The sequence below is a fragment of the Bos indicus genome, chromosome X (genome assembly GCF_029378745.1).
Source record: "Bos indicus isolate NIAB-ARS_2022 breed Sahiwal x Tharparkar chromosome X, NIAB-ARS_B.indTharparkar_mat_pri_1.0, whole genome shotgun sequence".
NCBI classification, from domain to species: domain Eukaryota; kingdom Metazoa; phylum Chordata; class Mammalia; order Artiodactyla; family Bovidae; genus Bos; species Bos indicus.
The window spans coordinates 137,929,313-137,950,842 of record NC_091789.1 but is presented as its reverse complement, the minus strand read 5'-3'; the positions used below and the strand labels follow the sequence as shown (position 1 = coordinate 137,950,842).

Below are 21,530 nucleotides of genomic sequence, written 5' to 3'. Positions count from 1 at the left end.
GTCAAAGTCCCAGTGTACAAATAGATGAAATCAGAATGTCTCCAGTAGACCAAGAAAGAGTTTAGACCCCAGGCAGCCAAGCCACTACTCTGCCCCTTAAAGGTGGCCCCGGAGCCCTGACTGAATACAGTACAAAGATATTTCCGGAGTGTAAAGGGCAATTAATAAGGTTAATTTGCATACCCATAACACTCTGAAAATACTTTGTTTTCAAGTTAACAAGAATTTCTTAGAAAAAAAAATCAGAGTTCGTAATAGTCACAACTGCTTTTTGACCAAAAATTGTATTACCCAGGTCAATTGCTTATCTTTTATGTGCCAGAATTTGGCTGCAAATATTTTCTGGCTGTTTCCAAAAACTAAATTCTTTCTTAAATAATCTGACCCTAGTAAGGATACTCAAAATAAACCAGAACCTCTGAAAGCAATTCTCAAAGAGGAGCCCCACAGACATTTTAAGCAACGATATTATTCATGAGATAAGTGGACCCACTTCCAAGGAGTTGTGAAGGAGTCAACAAATTTTTGGATGGTTCTTTTAGAACGTTTAAAACACACACACACACACACACAGTCCCCACAAATTGTAATAATGCCTGACTATAAATATTTTACATAAAATCTGTAGCCCTAAAAGTCAAAGTTTTGAAGTTAGTACTTCAGTTATGGTTCTAGAACAATTTTCTCCCTTCTTACATATGTCTGGTTTTCCAAGGTTTTGAGGTTGGTTCCCTGCTGGAATTCTCTTGCGTGGCTAGTATGACAGCACAATGGCCACCATTTAGAGAACTTAAAATGTCCCCAGCGTCCTTTAAGTGCTCCGAGTGTTTCATCCTATTCAATCCTCATGACAACTTTGTGGCATGCAAATATCCACATATTACAGACGGGGAAGCAGAACTGAGAAGGGCTAAGAAGCCTGCCCACCTTGTAAGTGGCAAACCTGTGCCTCAAAAGCCATGTCTGACTGGCCCGAGATGCCACCCTCTTGCCCACCATGACCAGAGCTCAGTTCCTTAATCTGGAGTCTGCCATATTCTGGATACTTCAAGAAAACACTCTGTGAACTTCCAGAAAATGAGTCAGAAAATTCTGTGCATTCACTGTTTTGAGGGGAAGCCAATGGTTTTAAGCAGATTCTGAAAAGGACACCTGACCCACAAAGTATTCTAGAACAAAGGTCCCCAACCTCTAGGGCAGAGACCCGGTGCCTCCTGTCAGATCAGTGGCAGCATTATCTTAGAAATAAAGTGCATGATAAATGTAATGCGTTTGAAACATCCCCAAACCATCCTGCCCCCTCTCCGGTCTCGGGGAAAAATTATCTTCCACGAAATGGGTCCCTGGTGCCAAGAAGGTGGAGAACCACTGTTCTAGAGGACTGAGGCAATAGAAAAGCCGGAAAGTTGTCCACGACTTTATCTTAAATTTCCACCCAAAGGTAATGTGTGAGTGCCAGGAAATTATTGCCAAGGCAGAGAGAAAGGGCGGGGACTTCCACGCCTCGCTCTAAGGCTTGAAGCTGGGGCTGTCACTGTGGCTTCGACGGGGCCGCCGCCTCTCTGAAGCAGCCCAGGGGCCCTGGCCCCAGGGACCTCCCCCTGCAGCGACCCAGGCCGCCTCCCCGTTTCCCAGCAAGAATGGGCGTCGGGGCCTCGGGGAGCAGGAATAAGAGAGCTGGGGCTCCAGAAGGGCTAGCCCAGTCTGTCCTCCCTAACCTGCCCTTCTTGCTGGGACTCATCCCCCAGGGACCCAGGCTCTGACCCAGAGCCTTCCTGCCGGGCGCGTGAAGCTCACGTAACAAACTGTACATTCTGACGTGGGCTCTCTTTCCTCTGTCGGCTGGCCGCCCTCGTCGCGGGGCAGGGATCCTGATGTGGGAAGTGTTCAGCCTGGGGAAGCAGCCCTACGACTTGTACGACAACTCGCAGGTGGTCGTGAAGGTCTCCCAGGGCCACCGGCTCTACCGGCCCCAGCTGGCGTCGGACACCGTCTACCACATCATGTACAGCTGCTGGCACGAGGCGAGTGCCCCACGAGGGGAGGGCAGCGGGCAGGGGCGCAGGTGCATCTGGCTGGTTGTTGCGTCACCACCACCGGAAGGAGCGCTTCTGAGCGGAGGCACTTGCTCCAGGGGCTTTCCAAGTGGCTCAGTGGTGAAGAGTTGGTCGCAATACAGGAGACACAGGAGATGTGGTTCAGTCCTTAAATTTGGAAGATCCCCTGGAGAAGGAAATGGCAACCCACTCCAATATTCTTGCCTGGAGAATCCCATGGACAGAGGAGCCTGGCGGGCTACAAGTCCGTGGAGTCACAAAAGAGTCTGACAGGACTGAAGCGACTGAGCATGCGCACACTTGCTACAGAGCCGGTGACGATGGCCCTGGGCCCCTGCTCTCAGGTGTTTGTGATCTGAAACCAGCACTGTAGGTGCCAACAATTTTGTTCATATTTCTTTATGGCTGTGTCGAGTCTTAGTTGTGGCTATGATCTTTTAGTTACTCTGTCATGTCTGACTCTTTGTGAACCCATGGACTGTAGCCCGCCAGGCTCCTTTCTGTCCATGAAATTTTCCAGGCAAGAATACTGGAGTGGGTGACCACTTCCTTCTCCAGGGAATCCTCCCCACTCAGGGATCGAACTGTGTCTTCTGCGTCTCCTGTATTGGCAGGAGGATTCTTTACCACTGCACCACCTGAGAAGCCCAGCTTACTTTTAAATTCATTTGGTCAGATTTTATTTTAAACTTAGTCAATCTTGACCATGCACAAAACTCTTTTCCCGGTGTCCACTTTCCACAAAACTCTTTATCACTTTTTGTAGTCATAATTTTATTTTCCCACTCAGAAACAGACACCTGTAAGTCAGACCTACTTCCTTTTCTCTTGGTGGCGGTTTAGTTGCTAAGTTGTGTCTGACTCTTTCTGAATAGTTTTCTTAGCTATTTTGCATATTTAAAATCCACAAACTAGATAATCAATTTGTTCAGCTTAAAACAAGCTTGTTCATATTTGGAGGAGTTTGTATTTTAACTTGGGAGATCCATCATCTCTATGTTATTGATGTGTCCTATTCAAAGACAACCAGTGTTATTTTCTACGTGCTCAATTCTACATTTGTGTTTTTTCAGCACCATTTTAAAGTTTTCCTCATTTGGGGGGTACTTTTTTTTAGTATTTTATTGGGGTTTGTTGCTATTGTAAATTGAGTTTTCTCTTCCAGTATATCTTCTAATTGGTTATTGTATATATACAGGAAGACTATTGATTTTGTCAGTTAATTTTATATACTGCTCTCCTGATGAATTCCTTTGTTATTTGGGTTTGTTCTATTATTAATTCTCTTGGGTTTTCAAGGTATGCAGTCCTATCTTACTCAAATAAAGATACTCTTATTTTTCTTTCTCAATTCTTAGGGCTCTATTTGTTTTCTCTTTAGAAGAAATATCTATAGCATTTCCACATTTTAAGAATTGCTAGTTTTAGGACTGAGGTATAAATATTTTACATAGTTTATTTTAAATGGGAACCTTCATAAACTAAACCATTGGGTTTTTCTTTTATCTAGCTTCCAGAAAAGCGTCCCACATTTCAGCAGCTCCTATCATCCATTGAACCACTTCGGGAAAAAGACAAGCCTTGAAGAATACGTGAGAAGATCTGATGAGAATGAGTATAAATTTTGACCAACATTTTCATTCTTTTTAAGGAAAGTAGCATAGCACAGATGTTGTAATTTAGCTAGTTTTTCTTATCGGTAGTCTGTGTGCTGTTTTGTCTGTTCTATTATCTAGAAAAAAACAAGGTAGGAAACAAAAGATTTCCTTGATATTTAGGTCAAGTTAGTAATTTTGTTTATGCTTCTCTTAGTATTATACCTTCCAGCCTATAGCAGAAGCACATTTTCTGATAGCAAAATAGAGAGGATGTATATTATGTGTAAAGATTGAGCAGAAATGAAAAATTACTTTTTGGATATTTGTTGTTCTTCTTAATATCACCACTATCATGATAATTAAATATGCTATTAACAAGTATAGAAATGGTGACACCTGCCTTCATGTCTCAATGGTTTCAGTCTTTAGCATGCATGAGAATCAAATGGAGAGTTTATGAAAACACAGGTTCATTAGGAACTACCCCCGAGATTCTGGTACAGCAGGTCTGAATGCAGCCTGAGAATTTGTACTTTTAATAACCTCCCAGATATTTCTGTGCAGTCATTCTGAACTGCCCTAGGAGACCTCATTATGTGGTGGGCACCATTAGGTGTTCCATAATTCAATTCGAATGATACAGTTCTCATCTGATACCCAAATCAGAACAACGGATTTATGTCATCATCTACACAAATATACAACTGAAGTTAAACAACGTTATTCAATAATATGTTAACTATGTGTCACAGAGACAACTTTTAAAGATGCTAAGGTAAAACTGGATGCCTTTTTCCTTTTGCTCAAACTATTATCAATTTCAACTCAATTATAACCATGGTCTTGTATCAGATTGTTGCTTTCTATGGTACTCTGCCCTTACTTGCAGGGGATACATTCCAAGACCCCTAGTGGATACCTGAAACCAAGGATAGTACCAAACCCCATATATAATATGTTTTTCCTATACATACATACCTATGATCAAGTTTAATTTATAAGTTAGGCACAGTAAGAGGTTAAAAGCAATAACTAATAATAAAACTGAATAATTACACTGTAATAAAAGTTATGTGAATGTAGTCTCTCTGTCAAAATATCTAACTGTACAAATTGAATGCCTTTTGCATCTTAACTAAGCACTTAATGCACTGCGGCTGTAACTTTTGCAGTTTGATGTGAGACGGCAAAACTAGTATGAATTTCTTCTTTCTTCACAATTTCACCGATAAAAGATTCATTGTTACCGTAGATCTCAGCCACCTCAGCATTCATTTTTTTCTTTCCATATTGAGAACTTTCACCCTTTCGCTTAAAGGAAACTAAAACTTTAGGGCTTCTCTCTGGCATTTCCGAATCACCAGCATCACTCCTCTGGCACTTTGGGGCCAGGAGTAAGTAAAACAAGAGTCCCTTGAACACAGCACTGAGGCTGTGACAGCAGACCTGATAACTATGGCCGCTAAGTGACTAACGGGCGGGACACAGCAGACAAAGGGACGGTTCGCGGCCTGGGGGAGCAGAGTTGACGTCACGAGAGTTCATCACTTTAAAACTCATGAATTGTTTATTTCTGAAGTTTTCTACTAAATATTTTCATATAGTGGTTGACCGCAGGTAACTGAAACCACCAAAAGTGAAACTGGGGATAAGAGAGCCCTACTGTAACCATTTAAAATCCTCGCGTCTGGAGCCCCGGGACTTGTGGCTAGTTTGGTAACTGAACTTTCTCTTTCCGTCTTCTATCTTGACACAGAAGTACACGAGTCCTATTTTAGCTTCTCATGACTATTACTAAAAGGTACTGTAGCTTTCAGACTGTTCCTGGGAATGTCCACCTTCACGGCCTGCTGCTGAACCCTTAGGTTTTCATCATTTTGGAGTCCGTCACTGTCATGTCTGTAATGTCAAGAAGGGAGAGAGAAAGGTTATGTGAAGGGCTGCATTACAGTGAAAAGACGCTACTGTTTTCTAGATAGAACAATCTCCCTTAAGGGACGTTCACACCCTTCCTCATCTCATCCCCCTAAGCTATTGTGAATGATTGTTCTTGGTTATTTGTTCCTTTTTTTTTTTTTTTTTTCTTTACAGAAGCACACAAATCTCATGGAACTTTTGAAACAGCCACTAGGGCATTTATATGTTCAGTGAGCATTTATTTAGCAGGTACTGTGTGCCAGGTTCCTTTCTCCCCGAGAGAAAAGGAACAAATAACACAGCCCCTCCCTCTCAACAGGCCCATCGTCAGGAGTGGGTACCAGTCTTTGCGGCTCTGATTCCATCCACCAGAGACTTGCACCACAGACTTAATGCCCCTGTGAGAAAGATTTCTCATGCCCAAACTAGGTCTTCCTGGTCCGCCCCCCCCCCACCCCCGCCAAAGGGTGTTTTTCTTTCTTCTCCTTATTTTTATATACTTGATCTAAAGATGAGACTGAGCAGGACTCTATGGGACCTTCCCGCAGATGACCCCTCTTTTCCCATCACCCTGCCTCTTGTTCGTAGAAAATCTTTAGCTTCCTAGACCTTCCCTGCATTCTATAGAGCAAATTTCATAAGAGAAAAGAGAAAATGCAGAAACAAAGAAAACAGTCAATCAAGACAAAATGATCATAGTTTAGCTATAAAGCAAAGTAAAGGAACTTTAGTTCCTCCTCAAGGGTTACAGATAATATCCTGAGCCATGTGCTTGAGCTGTTTGGCAGATACTAAAATCCCTACCGGAGAAGGCAATGGCAACCCACTCCAGTACTCTTGCCTGGAAAATCCCATGGACGGAGGAGCCTGGTAGGCTGTAGTCCATGGGGTCGCTAGGAGTTGGACACGACTGAGATACTTCACTTTCACTTTTCACTTTCATGCATTGGAGAAGGAAATGGCAACCCACTCCAGTGTTCTTGCCTGGAGAATCCCAGGGACAGGGGAGCCTGGTGGGCTGCTGTCTATGGGGTCGCACAGAGTCGGACACGACTGAAGTGACTTAGCAGCAGCAGCAGCAGCAAAATCCCTACCAGGTGGAAGAACTTAACTGCATCCTGACCACCAGCACATGGACCCCAAACCGGTTACAACCAGAAGGTTGATGATGCTGACTCTTGAAATACCACCCAAGCTTCCTCACCATCAGCTGATCAGAAGAATGTCCTCAAGCTGATCAGGCACCCTTCAACCCTCAGCTCTAATGCTGCCTTTAAAAGCCCTTTCCTAAAAGCGAGCATGAAGTTCCAGTCTTTTGAGCACAAGCTGCTAGTTCTTCTTACTTGACTAAGTTACTCTACAGTATGCTGGTCACCACATAAAGTGAACCGATAGGTAGAGTTTGGATATTTTAATCTACATAATCCATTTTATACGTTTTCAGGTCTGTATTGGATTCTGTGCTCAGAACTGGGCTAGGGGCTCTGAGATTTGTAAAAGCATTACCAGGTTTGGCTCCTAACCTGAGTGTAGACGCTCTTAATACAACTCTTTTCAACATATTTTGTTGAACATAATCACTTTATACAATACAGTAACTGAACATATTGGGATGCACTTCAAGACATGTGGGAGGTCGGGAGACCCAGGCAGCTTTGTCCCTGGAAGTGAAAAGCAGAGATAATCCACGGAAGGCCGAGCACAGAAGTACACACGAGACCACAGGAGTTTGTGAATCAAGTATTTATTGTCTTTGTGAGCTTTGTGCTCAGCACTACTCAAACATTATGGGCAAATACAGAAGAGTCAAGAAATTGGGAGCCCACTTCAGAAGTGACATTCAGTTGGGGTCCCCGTGCACTTCATAGAGAGCAACGGGAGCAAGTTCCTATCATGGCAGCTCGGGAGGGGGTTCATGGAGGCCCCTGGGGCTAGTGTGATATTGTCAGAAAGACGGTGGCCAAGCAGCTTGAAAGTAAAAAGGCAACGTCCTCCAATGGCTGTCTGGATTCTTCTCTCTTCTGTAGCCCTGTCACTCTGAAGAAGGCATGTTCTGGTCCAATCATGACTGGGGAGAATCACTGGAGTACCTAGATTAAGTTAACGTGAAGAGAGCATGTCCTCCTTTACACTTGAATTAAACCCAAGTGAACAGTGCATGCCAGGCTCCACCTCGAAGCTCCATCCATTCACAGGCACGTCCTTAAGAGCCATCCGTCCAGATTCCACACACTTGCTCCTGCCCTGTATCCTTTTTATCCATCTCTAGCAACACAATGGAAATTTCCATTTCCATTACCCCTGAACAGCCTGTGAGGCCAAAGACATACTGTCTCTATTCTCAAACAGAAACATCTCTTTAAGGAAACAGAAGTGAAGTCCTAAGGCAGAAACAAGTACTAAACGTGATGCAAGGGAAGATGCTTTCTTCTCAGGCATGCATTCTTTGGACAGCTTTTCCTGAACAGAGCCAGAGCTTTGACATTTAATGACATTCTTATCATTGCCTATGTTCCGTACTGTGAAATTAATATTTACATGCAATCAATTCATCTCAAGAGGAAATAAAAAAGATTTTTCTAAAGCGAAGTCTGAACATCATCAATATTTTGGAATCCTGAATTATTTTCTCCTTTATTCAAGTCCACAGAGCCATAAGGATTTTCTTCACTGCTTGCTTGATTTTTCCTGTTAAATAAAGTGAACTCACCTTAATATCATGATCTTAGAGTGACACGGCCTCCCTTGGACTCCAATGGCCCAGGTATCTTTTCCATCTCAGCATCTTACCACCTGTACTCATTTGCATACCAGTCCCCTTTTAATGGACTGTGGGCACCCAGAGTGCATTGAATTCACTTCTTTAGCCCGATGATCAGTTGGCACGATGGTTGGCAGAGTAGGAGACTGGTTAGGGTATAAGCTCTGAAGTCTGAGAGTGGGGGCCTCTGTGCCTCAGTCTAACTATTCAGAAAATGATGGCAAATATGTAAACTCAGTGAAATAATGCTGGCAGAGTACTCACAGTATCCGGCATATAATCCCCAATAAATATTAACCATTATTATTATTTTTAGGAACTCAGTGGTCATTTAGCCAATCACTTCATTATAAAAAACTTCCCTACTAAATTACCGATTTCCAAAGTATGAAGGTCAGGATGGGCCCGCTTTGTACTATGACACCAGCTTTAGAAACCAAGTGCATATCTTCATGTGTCACTGACTAGCTGTGCAAACTTGAGGTTTCTTGGCCTCTCTGAATCTCTGTCTTATATATATACATGAACATAATTACATAGTTATATATTATACAGTTGCTGAATACATTAATGTAAGAAATACATAAGCAGTCTTATTTTTCTGTGTAGCTTCTATTAATGCAGTGTATAGCATGAAGGAGGAGCCCAAAAAGAATTTCTCTGATGAATGAACTTTGGAATAGCGTCTACATGCAAACCTGTACTATGCAGAAGAGCACTTCTCAAACTGTAGTGTGCGTATGAGTCACCTAAGGGCCTTACTAAAATGCAGATTCTGATACACTGGGTCTCCAAAAAACTAATCATTTTTCAGAAACAGAGTCACAGACTTATGGTTACCAAAGGGGAAAGGGAGGGGAGGGATAAATAAGGACTTGGGGATTAACAGATACACACTACTGTATATAAAATGGATAACCAATAAGGGCCCACTGTATAGCACAGGGAACTCTGTATTCTCTAATAATCTCCACAGGAAGAGTCTGAAAAAGAATAGATGTGTGTACATGTATAACTGAATGACTTTGCTGTATACCTGAAACTAACACAACATTGTCCATCAACTATACAATTAACTGACCATTTTTGTCAACTTTAGGAAGGGAACTTGGAAGCAAAACAAGTGACAGGGAAACTCTATGTGTCCTTTTGTATTTAAAACATTTTTACTATATGAATATATTTTTGTCAATGCCTAATTTTAAAAATGAAGTTATTTGTGGAAACAATATAGTGAAGAAAATTAAGCAAAACAGACTAGTGCATATCAAAATTAAAGAACACATTTAAACAACCTAATGTGTGCAAAGAGTTTTGTTAGGTGTTATAAAATATGATTAACCTCAATTACACAAGCTCAACAAAAGTAAGCGCTGTCTCAAGATCAGAAAACAAATCTAGCAGCAGGGCACAACTATACATCAGGCCTCTGTGATTTAAATCCACAGTGAACTTGGATCTTCAACTCGAGAACAATTTAGAGGGTGCCTGACCCATGAACTGAGGGTATAGTAAGGCATCCGAGCCATGGGAGGAGGGATGCAGAGGATTCAAGCGTAGCAGTTTGGAGCAAATCTCAGAGCTCATTCTTGAACCGTTTCACAGTTCAAATCCATCACTAATGCATTCTCTAGGATCACTTCTAGACCAAGGAGGACTCCTCAGTAAGGATAATCCCCCCTGAGCCCACTCACCACTGCAGAGCTTGGAGTGCCTTTTAGCAGTAGGGAAATGATGCTGTGGCCAGGATGGAGTTTACTGGGGCATATCGGTAGTAAACTCCAGGCTGGAGATCTGTATGGTGGGGCCTGCTAGGGTGGCGAAGTGCTGATGAAATCTGGTAAACTTCTAGGGGGTGCACAAGAATATTTAGCTGTGGAACTGTCCACATATGTAATTGGCTTGTACAACCTACCACTTACTGCAAATTTTCCAGTTAGTTTTCCTGAAACTGTTCTGTTTTAGGATAAATAAGCCCAAGAAAGGTCACTTACTTCCTTCGATTTCTGATCCCAGTGAAGATGAGCACAACAATACCAATCACTACCACTCCCATCACGACCCCAAAGATAATCAGCCATATGGTGACAGGTGGCTCGTAAGGGGGTCCCAGCGTCGGCTGAATCCCCAGAAACTCCAGGCTGTTGTCATCCAGCTGGAAGACATCATTGATACGGTCCCGGGACAACCTATTCCCAAAAGCAAAATATTCAGGCAAAAGAAAACAGCGCAGTTATTTACTGCCTATATCACTGTCTCCAAAAAGATTTGATAAGGCTTACCCAAAGAAGCAATGAAATCAAAGTCAATAACCAGGTTCACTGACAGATTTGAATTTTAACAATCATACCTCTTTCATACCCTGTGATCTAGATTAGGTTTGGAAACAGCTTCACTGGAAAATGAGGTTGCAAGTGTGGAAATGTGCAGATGGCTGGCATTTGTTCATTTGTGACTACTGTGTTGTAAAGGCGAAGTTGCATATTTGGTAAGAATTTCCCTTCTGTTGAGGTATGTCTACAATGACTTTATATCAAATAATGGAAAAGGACAATCGGATCCACCTCTTCTACAGATGAATCAGGCCCTATATACAAGTCTCAACAGCTGTATTTTCCAAATAAAAGGTGTTGACATCCTAATAAATGGCAGCTCTGGGGAGGAACACGGGGGAGGAGCCTTTGCCAAATTCTCCAGCACTGTGTTGGGATATGGCCGAATTTCATAGAGGGAAAAAGGATGAAGGTTACTTTTAAAACAAAAAACAGTGAAATGTTCAGTGTTCCAGGTTGAAAACCAAAGTGTCTGGCATCCCATTCTCCTGCCATTGAATACAGTGCAGGTCAGGAAGTCAGAGTCCAGCCAGAGAGAGAGATCCAAGCAGCAACCTCCATCTGAAAGAGTCTCGTCACTCTGGAAATACAAAGTTTGAGGACTCCCCGGAGCTTGCAGGAGTGCTGGGCTCCTTCGTGATGATCTCAGCTAGCACCTTCCCTCAAGACAAGTCTTGTGGAGGCAGCCAGTGAGTCTGGGTGTGCTTGGGTTGTAAACCCCACTAAGCCAGATTTTCTAGGCCAACTCTGCCCAGCAAGTTTTGGTTCTGCTTCTAAAGACGACAAGCAGCTCAAGAGCGCCACCTAGTAGCATTTCCCATAGCAATGGTATATTAAGCCTTTTTTTTCTTCTCTTCTTTTTTTAATGACAAGGGGAAACATCAACATCTATCCAGCCTGGTGGGCTACAAGCCACGGGGTTGCAAAGAGTCGGACACGACCGAGCGACTAACACTTACTTATTTAGTATCTAAGGAATCCTGTCCCTGCCTGCCTTGTTTCAGACTTTGGTTAAATGAATTCTGCATCAAAGTCCCTACAGCAATGATGGCGACACCTGTCCAGGTACCCTCTGCATTTACCATTTTCTGGGCGTGCTGGTTAGACTTCCTTCAGCCGGGACCTGCTGCCTTTGCCTGAGAGCATTCTCAGGCTGCAAGATTCAGCCCTATCCGCAGGCCAGTAAGGCTGGGGAATTACTGTCCCCTGTCGTGATGGCACCCCACTCCGGTACTCTTGCCTGGAAAATCCCATGGACGCAGGAGCCTGGTAGGCTGCAGTCCATGGGGTCGCTAAGAGTCGGACACGACTGAGCGACTTCACTTTCACTTTTCACTTTCATGCATTGGAGGAGGAAATGGCAACCCACTCCAGTGTTCTTGCCTGGAGAATCCCAGGGATGGTGGAGCCTGGTGGGCTGCCGTCTATGGGGTCGCACAGAGTCAGACATGACTGAAGCGACTTAGCAGCAGCAGCAGTACGCAGTTCTCAACCAGTGACTGATGGGAAGTGGTGAATAAATACCCCAGCTCTGATGGGACAATTCAGGTGCATATTCCACACCATCTCCCAGAATTCCCAGCAGAATGGAGTTCTAGCTGCCCACGGTGGTAACTTGCTCATAACATGTCAGGTTACCTTCCTTCCATTCTGTCTCCTGTCCACACTCCTCAATCCATTCTTCCTGAGGTTACTTCCCAATTAAACTACTTACTTTCAAATCCTTGTCTAAGGACCTGCATCTGGAGAAACCCAATGAAGGCAATCCCCTTGCTATGCGATCCTTTTGGAATTAAAACCCAAGTTTTTCAGATGAGGAAAAACACGCAAATGACTCAGAACAGTGCCTGGCACCTTTAGGAACACACAAATCATTTCATTACTGTTGTTGTTGCACTGGGGCCCCTCACCCTTCTATCCTGCATTTGAAAGTCAAGTATCACCTGATGGCGTTTTCAACTTCAGTTCTCGGAATGATGTCAGACACGTTGTTAGGTGACGTGACAAAGAACTTGAAGGAGATCCTTGGTTTCTTGTCACTCACCCACACGTTGTCTTCTCTGTGGAGAAACAAAAGAAACATTTTCCCTGGTGGCACAGAGGACACTGTGAAGAGAATGAAGACTTCTGCTGCTGGAGATGGGGGGACAATCACAGGGTAGAGTGGAGAGCCCTGGAGCAGGACCCGTCATGGAAGGATGTCACTGTCCCAATAACCTTAACACTGCCCAAAGCACGTGAACTCAATTCCCTAAGGTGTGAGAGCAAGTCTTGGCATGATTGGTTCTGCTACCATATAAGAACCACAGTTTTTTTTAGTGATAGAAATACTTCAAACAAAGCAGCGGAAGAATCAGCGAGGAATCACTGGTGACCCAGGATTGTGATAACATGGTGGGCAGCGATGGCTCCCTTCCATGGACAGAGGCGGTGCCCTGATATCTTCCAACCGGGCCCCTCCTGGCAAAACTCGGCATGTTGCCCCCACAGGTGAGGGTGAGGAGTGGGGTTTACAGTAGGATGTGACAAGACTATGCTCTCACAGCTGATGAGACTGATCCTAATAAAATGCAAGGCAGGGACTTCCCTGGTGGTACAGTGGATAAGAATCTGTCTGCCAATGCAGGGGACAGGGGTTCGATCCCTGGTCCAGGAAGATTCCACATGCCACAGAGCAATTAAGCCTGTGACCCACGACTATTGAGCCTGTGCCCTAGAGCCAGCCAGCCCCAACTACTAAGCCCACACGCCTCGTGCCTAGAGACTGTGCTCTGCAAGAAGAAGCCTCCACAATAAGAAGCCTGTGCACAACGAAGGGTAGCCCCTTACCTGCCACGGCTAGAGAAAGCCCACGTGCAGCAATGAAGACCCAGCGCAGCCAAAATGAAAACAACGAATGTTTACTAAAAACCACTATGAGGTACCATTTCACACCAGTCAGAATGGCTGCGATCCAAAAGTCTACAAGCAATAAATGCTGGAGAGGGTGTGGAGAAAAGGGAACCCTCTTACACTGTTGGTGGGAATGCAAACTAGTACAGCCACTATGGAGAACAGTGTGGAGATTCCTTAAAAAACTGGACTGCCTTATGATCCAGCAATCCCACTGCTGGGCATACACACTGAGGAAACCAGAAGGGAAAGAGACACGTGTACCCCAGTGTTCATCGCAGCACTGTTTATAATAGCCAGGACATGGAAGCAACCTAGATGTCCATCAGCAGATGAATGGATAAGAAAGCTATGGTACATATACACAATGGAGTATTACTCAGCCATTAAAAAGAATACATTTGAATCAGTTCTAATGAGGTGGATGAAACTGGAGCCTATTATACAGAGTGAAGTAAGCCAGAAAGAAAAACACCAATACAGTATACTAACACATATATATGGAATTTAGAAAGATGGTAACGATAACCCTGTGTACGAGACAGCAAAAGAGACACTGATGTATAGAACAGTCTTATGGACTCTGTTGGAGAGGGAGAGGGTGGGGAGATTTGGGAGAATGGCATTGAAACATGTATAATATCATGTATGAAACGAGTTGCCAGTCCAGGTTCGATGCACGATACTGGATGCTTGGGGCTAGTGCGCTGGGACGACCCAGAGGGATGGTGTGGGGAGGGAGGAGGGAGGAGGGTTCAGGATGGGGAACACATGTATACCTGTGGCGGATTCATTTTGATATTTGGCAAAACTAATACAATTTGTAAAGTTTAAAAAAAAAAAAGCAAAACAAAAAAACCCAAGGCAGATCATGTGGTTCAGAGCGTTTCTCATGCAGAAGGAAAGCCAATGGCCTTAGAATGGCTTTGGCGGTGCACACACACTTTCTTCTCACCTTTCCATCCCCATGCCCCAGTCTGCCTCTGACCGCATCTCCTATTTGTCTTCTATTAGCTCACTCTGCTCCAGCCACAGTGGCCTCTTTGCTGTTCCTTCAATAGGTGAAGGATGCTTGTTCCTCGGGATCTTTCTACTTGCTATTTTTCAAGCTGCAACATTTTTCCCCATGGTCTGCACCTCTGACTCCCTCTCCTGTTTCAGCTATTTGTTCAAATACTACCAAGGTCTTCCCTGACCATTTTAGTTAAAATGTAACCGCCCCGCCCACACACACACAACCAGCAAGCACTCCCTTGCCCATTTCCTACTGCACTGTTCTCCCTAGGACTTATCACCATCAAATTCTACTATATTTCATTTATATATTTTGTTGACTGTCTATAACACACATACACACACACACAAAATAGATACATTAGAATACAAGCTCAATGAGAGCAGAGATTTCTGCCTTTTGTTTTCAGTGCTGAGGGTGCATGAGAGCATTTGGGGAAAAGAAAGGGAGAGGAGAGAAGGTGGGGGGGAAGAGGTGAGGAGAGGGCCATTTAATAATAACAAAGCTCTTCCATCTACAAGTCAAATAAGTCACAAGCATCCCTTAAAAAAGGTGGCCCTAATTCCAGGAGAGCAATGAGGTTTAATAGTTGTTAGGAGGTTTTTCTCAATTTCACGTGAATAAAAGTTGAAGCATAAAACTTTCTGATCCAAGAGTAAGGGAAGTACTGATTGAGAGCACAGCACATCAACTCACCCAAAAAGAATGGTCTCATTTCTGGCTGCTGAAAAATACTTTCTCATGGCATATGCCACAGACGACTGGAACAAGTACATTTCGTTGTCATTCCATTCATACTGAAAATTCACAACAAAAACACTGCTCAGTAGAGATCATGGGGACATTAAAACCTGATATTCCACAAGCTTTTTTTTTTTTTTGGCCATGCCACGCATCTTGTGAAATCTTAGTTCCCAGTCCAGGGATTGAATACACACCCTTAGCAGAGAGAGCTCAGAGTTCTAACCACTGGACCACCAGGGACTTCCCACCATGTGTTAATTTTAAATTGTCTAATATGCCAAAGATTCTAGCTCTGCATAAGGTCAGTGACCCCCAACTTGAGTGTGCACTGGCATCACCTGGAGGGCTTGTCAAATCACTGAATTCTGGAAAGCCTCAGAGAAGACCTGGAATTCTGCGTCTCTAACAAGCTCCCACGGAGAAGGCAATGGCACCCCACTCCAGTACTCTTGCCTGGAAAATCCCATGGACGGAGGGGCCTGGTGGGCTGCAGTCCATGGGGTCGCTAAGAGTCGGGCACGACTGAGCGACTTCACTTTCACTTTTCACTTTCATGCACTGGAGAAGGAAATGGCAACCCACTCCAGTACTCTTGCCTGGAGAATCCCAGGGACGGGGGAGCCTGGTGGGCTGCGGTCTATGGGGTCACACAGAGTCGGACACGACTGAAGCGACTTAGCAGCAGCAGCAACAAGCTCCCACATGGTGGCAATACTGCTGGTCCAGCACCAACGCTTTAAGAACCACAGGGCTCACTGGTCCCTTGAATTTAACTTAAAGTAAGCTGAAATAAGCACTCTAGGGCAGGTTTATAGATGGCAGTTATGTGTGCCATTGGTTTTGGTTAAAACATCCATATACTGTAGACAAGTATGCTGACCTTTTACTATTTTTATAGCAAGTTCTCAGACATGTGTAAGTGTAAAAGAAAAATAAACTTCAAGTTCAAAGGAAAAAATAGCTTTTTGTAGACAAGGTAATTCTTGTTTTCCAGTGCTAAACCAATGGCTTGTGTAAAATTTGTGTAGTCCAGGAAAAACCTGTTCAAAGAGAAAAAAAAATTCACCCTTTCCTCCAGTAGATGGCAGTAGAGATCATGAATAGCACAAAGCTTGCCTCTCTTCCCTCTTTTAGGAAAAACAATTACAGGAGATTATCGTACTAAATGAAGCAAGCCAGACAAAGACAAATATTGTTAAGATATTGCTTATATGTGGAATCTAAAAAAACAATACAAAGAAACTTATTTATAAAACAAATAGACCCACAGACATAGAAAACAAACCTAATTAAGATTACCCAATGGGAAAGGGGGGAGGAAAACATTAGGAATTTAGGATTAACAGACAGACACTACCATATATAAAATAATTACTGCACAGAGAACTATACTTAATATTTTGTAATAACCTATAAGGGAAAATAATCTGAAGATATATATATATGTATGTGTATAACTGAACGGATTCTGGGCCTCTGAAACAAACACATTTTAAATCAACTATACTTCAATTTGAAAAAGAAAATTTTAGCTGTATATAAAAAAAAAAAATTCAAAGGATTGCTACATTGAATCCAGCTTGATACCACTCATTTATTGGGAAAGTTGCTTTAATAGTAATAATATTATTAATATGGCTGTGGTGTTGGAGAAGACTCTTGAGAGTCCCTTGGACTGCAAGGAGATCCAACCAGTCCATCCTAAAGGAAATCAGTCCTGAATATTCATTGGAAGGACTGATGCTGAAACTCCAATACTTTGGCCACCTGATGCGAAGAACTGACTCATTGGAAAAGACCCCTGATGCTGGGAAAGATTGAGGGCAGGAGGAGAAGGGAACAACAGATGGTTGGATGGCATCACCAAGTCAATGGACATGAGTTTGAGCAAGCTCCAGGCATTGGGGATGGACAGGGAAGCCTGGCGTGCTGCAGTCCATGGGGTCACAAAGAGTTGGACACGACTGAGCGACTGAACTGAACATGGCCACTAATATTCTGGTTATTATTTCTATATTTAAAAAGTAAAGGCTAAGGTCTCAATATAGTATCAAAAATCCAGGTGGACTTTGCTATGAAGTAGCTTGAACTGGACAGTTATTCTGGCTAAAAGTATAACTCCACTGTCATCAAAGCAGCCTGTTGCTCTGTGAATGGGCCTCAGAATATTACACCATCTAACCCTTTGAAGACTATTTACTAATCCCTCACTGCATGGAAAGAGAACAGGGGAAAAAACATGTCAAGAAAAAAGAAGATAATTGAAAAGAATCCTGATCTACTGGATACTTTAAATTAAAATTAAATTTTATCAGTCCAAGGAAGAGTTAATAAAAATAGGACAGAAGGAGAAATAACCCCAGAGATAATGATTGCTAAGAAATAGGAACTTGAACTTTCAGAGTTTGAGAAGTGATACACCGCCATTTTATACTTGTTTCTGAAATCTTCATTTTTTACTCCTACTATGGGCTTCCTTGGGTGCTCAGTGGTAATAAATCCGCCTGCCAATGCAGGAAACCAGGTGTGATTCCTGGGTTGGGAAGATCCCCTGGAGAACAGAATGGCAACCCACCCCAGTATTCTTGCCTGGAGAATCCATGGACACAGGAGCCTGGAGGCTACAGTCCATGGGGTCGCAAATAGTTGGACATCACTTAGTGACTAAACAACAACAATGACATGTTATTTATATTTAGATGTTTTGCTTATATATGAAAATTACACTACAACTACTGTGGAGCCTTGGACAATAGTTAACTTCCCAAGAAAAGTGTGGGGGTAGAAATGCCATCTTTGATTCTATCCAGTGAAAAGAACAATTTTCTGTAGCACCTTGGACTGTTTTATCCAATAATGCCAGGTTGCTCTCTAATCCTGCAAAGCCTCCTGGGTGCCACACTTCATGCACGCCTTTGATCTCCATCTGCCTGAGGCAACCCTCTCCTCTCTTTTTTCCCTGAAACAAATTGCTTCAAACTGGATAACCTGAGACAGGTGTTTAGGAGAAAGCAATAGCTGATTAAAGTAATTCACATGAAGGTGTAAGTAATCTGATTTTCTGTGAAACTTTTTGTTTTCCAGAAATGCATCTCTGCCTCAGTGGTTCTCAAGCTGTGCTGTAATCAAAATCACCTGGGGAACTTTGATGACTTGATGCCAGATGCATGCGTGCTAAGTCGCTTCGGTGATGTCCAACTCTTTGTGACCCTATGGATTGTAGCCTGCCAGGCTCCTCTGTCCATGGAATTCTCCAGGGAAGAATACTGGAGTGGGTTTTGATGCCACACCTCAGAGCAGTAAGTCAGAATCTCTGGGAATGGGGCTGAAGCATTAATATTTTTAAAAACATCTTGAATGACTCCAGTGTGCAGTCAAGCTTGAGAAACAGTGGTCTGAATTGTTGCTTCCCAGTCTTTATTGTTCGGAGAAGGCAATGGCAACCCACTCCAGTACTCTTGCCTGGAAAATCCCATGGATGGAGGAGCCTGGTAGGCTGCAGTCCATGGGGTCGAGAAGAGTCGGACACGACTGAGCAACTTCATTTTCACTTTTCACTTTCATGCATTGGAGAAGGAAATAGCAACCCACTCCAGTGTTCTTGCCTGGAGAATCCCAGGGACGTTGGAGTCTGATGGGCTGCCGTCTATGGGGTCGCACAGAGTCGGACACGACTGAAGCGACTTAGCAGCAGCAGCAGCAGCAGCAGTCTTTATTGTGTCTACAAACCACCTGGGGGGTTGTTAAAGCGCAGATTCTAATAAAGCAGGTCCAAGGCTGGGGTCTAAGATTAAAACAAGCTTCTAGTACCTAGATGATTGACTAAGACAAAACAAAGCCAAACTGCCTACAATACTTCTAAAAGCAGTCTCTAAAAATATAAACATGTCCTCTTCCTCAAATACAAGTAATGGGGACTTCCCTGGTGACCCAGTGGCTAAGACTCCAGGCTCCCAAAGCAGAGGGCCTGGGTTCAATTTCTGGTCAAGGAACTGGATCCCACATGCTACAACTAAGAGTTTGCACGCTGCAGCTAAAGATCCCACACGCCACAACTAAGACCCGGCACAGCCAAATAAATATATTTTTTAAAAATACAAGTAATTGTGATTAGAGTGAATTGGGAGGGTAGGTATTTGATACTTTATATGTTTTCTCACTGATCTTCATAATACCTTCAGAGTCACAAGGAAAACAGAGGCATAGCTAATTCAACAAGAAATGTATTACTGAAAAAACCAACTCAAATGCCAGAGGCCAGAATCTAGGGCTTTTTAAGAGAACCACGTGCCCTTTCATCTTTTCAACTGCACTGAAATGGGCTTGTTGTGCCCTAAATAAGGGAATGCACTGAAAAGTCATAGATGCGCTATCTAGAATACTCACAGCATTTTCTCCAAGAGCTGATTTTAGGCTTATCCTCACTTTGATGCTTTGGTCAGAATCTGATTAAAGAGAAATAACAGACTGTTGTTAAAGACAGCAGATTAACCATGTGTGTTTATTTCCTTCCTTTCCCAAGATCCCACTAAAGTGATAGTAAAGGAATTTTTTAAAGGTATAAACACTCCTTTGGAAAATGAGAAGGTATGGAGGAGTGGTAAATGCTTTCTCAAGGGTCAGAAAGCCATGGTGTAATGTGTACACATGAGCAGTAGAGACCCCCCAGAGAATCCAGGAGAGGCCTGGGATTCAGGTACAGCAGAGGCTAGGAAGAAGATACTGGACTGAAAACAGGGAAAATGAAAGTCTAGGTCTGGTTATAGCCACTTAGGGGAACAGTTGATGCTCCTACCCCATGAGCTCTTGCTTAGAAAGTCACTTGGAGGCTGTGCTGCAGCAAAATGGGAGGTAATTCATGAAAGAAGACATGGCGTCAGGAAGGGGTGGATTCAACCCAGGACAGCAGCAAAGGCATGACTCAGGATGAAAACTGCGGTCCAGATTGAGACCGGAGGACTCTGAGAGGGAGTTCTTTAGGAAAAAATGAGACTGAAAAGAATAGATACGTTGGAATAGTTGGAGAAGAATATAGCATAGACAGCAAATTAGGCATGCAAAAAAGTGAGGCAATAGAAACTTCAGGACAAACAAAAAGCTACATTAAAAAAGATATAAAATAGTATATTACTCGGTTCTGCAGGTATAATGATGCAAATATTGGTAATTTCTTTACTAAAAATTATGTTAAATTTCATTGGGAGAATGGGAAATGGAGGCAGAAGAGTAGGCAGAAGTGCATGTCTAAAACTGAGCAATGGGGAAATGACAATATAAACAAACTGTTTAGAAATATGGATGTAGCTGCCAGAAAGAAGAGGGGACTGCATTAAAATTGTTAAACGTATTTGCCTTTGAAGAGCAGGGTTCACATACAGTGGGTTGGAAACTGTTAGACTCTTATTTTAAATATGGGGCTAGTAAAGCAGATTGAAAACAAGAGGGGGGCAGTTTTCACTGGGTCGGGTACACAGTAGGTGCTTAACAAATGTGTTTCCTCCCAGAGAAAATGGCATCTGCCACCACAGTACAGGGGGTAGGTAGAGGGCGAACACACTCAACTGTGTAAGTCCCATGAGAGTAGGGCCAGAGAGGACTAGAGAAGCAGAAAAAGGGCCATTCAAAATGTGTCAACGCCATCTACTCACATGGAGTCCATTCCGTGCTCCATCCCACGAATGAATTCCTGTTCTGCTCTTTCAGCCAGGTAAACAAGGGCTCAAAGTAGTTGAGCAGGGGTTTTACATCCATAGTCTTTATGCCCACAATATTTTCCAATGCTAAGGTCCAGGGTTCTGATTTTCCAAGGCGCAGCATTTGGCTACATAAAAAAAAAAAAAAAAAAAAAGCGGGGTGAGGTGGGTTCAGGGCCTTTGGAAGGATTCCAGATGTACATCTGTTTACATGTTCAATCTATGGTTACTCCTCTTTGGTTTGACTAAGTTTGCTCCTGGCAAATAAGACAAGAAGGCATGGTAAAAGATGTATTCATCTTTTAATCTCTCTTCCCCAGAGAGCTCTCTAGTTACGACATGGGGAGAGGAGGTGGCCTGTCTAGCCATCACAGGATCCAGGTTCCTGTGTGATCACAGAACAAACATTGAATTCATGGATGAAGACATTTTGAGTCCCCAAATTTTCTTTTTTTGGAACAAAGAAATCAAATTCAAACCTAGGCATGGAAATGAGTAACATTAAATAGGATGAGAGGTT

The 21,530-nt window shown here is 43.2% G+C and overlaps 2 protein-coding genes across 4 annotated transcripts in view; one reads left to right on the top strand and one right to left on the bottom strand.

The window, feature by feature from the left end:
• BMX (BMX non-receptor tyrosine kinase) overlaps window positions 1-5,156 on the top strand; it is a 46,285-nt gene extending 41,129 nt beyond the window's left edge. Inside the window, exons 18-19 of one of the 2 annotated variants that reach the window (XM_070785195.1) lie at window positions 1,867-2,024; window positions 3,568-5,156. In XM_070785195.1, the coding sequence (XP_070641296.1) occupies window positions 1,867-2,024; window positions 3,568-3,642 (233 nt within the window). In that variant the 3' untranslated portion in view covers window positions 3,643-5,156. The remainder of the gene's footprint in view (window positions 1-1,866; window positions 2,025-3,567) is intronic. The other variant, XM_070785194.1, reaches the window with a different exon arrangement.
• A 43-nt stretch (window positions 5,157-5,199) lies between these two features.
• ACE2 (angiotensin converting enzyme 2) overlaps window positions 5,200-21,530 on the bottom strand; it is a 51,886-nt gene continuing 35,555 nt past the window's right edge. The window contains exons 14-19 of one of the 2 annotated variants that reach the window (XM_019956160.2): window positions 20,966-21,138; window positions 19,704-19,762; window positions 15,270-15,370; window positions 12,610-12,726; window positions 10,328-10,522; window positions 5,200-5,554 (exon numbers count right to left, since the gene is read on the bottom strand). In XM_019956160.2, the coding sequence (XP_019811719.2) occupies window positions 5,425-5,554; window positions 10,328-10,522; window positions 12,610-12,726; window positions 15,270-15,370; window positions 19,704-19,762; window positions 20,966-21,138 (775 nt within the window). In that variant the 3' untranslated portion in view covers window positions 5,200-5,424. Of the gene's footprint in view, window positions 5,555-7,300; window positions 8,261-10,327; window positions 10,523-12,609; window positions 12,727-15,269; window positions 15,371-19,703; window positions 19,763-20,965; window positions 21,139-21,530 lie in introns of those variants that run through there. The other variant, XM_019956161.2, reaches the window with a different exon arrangement.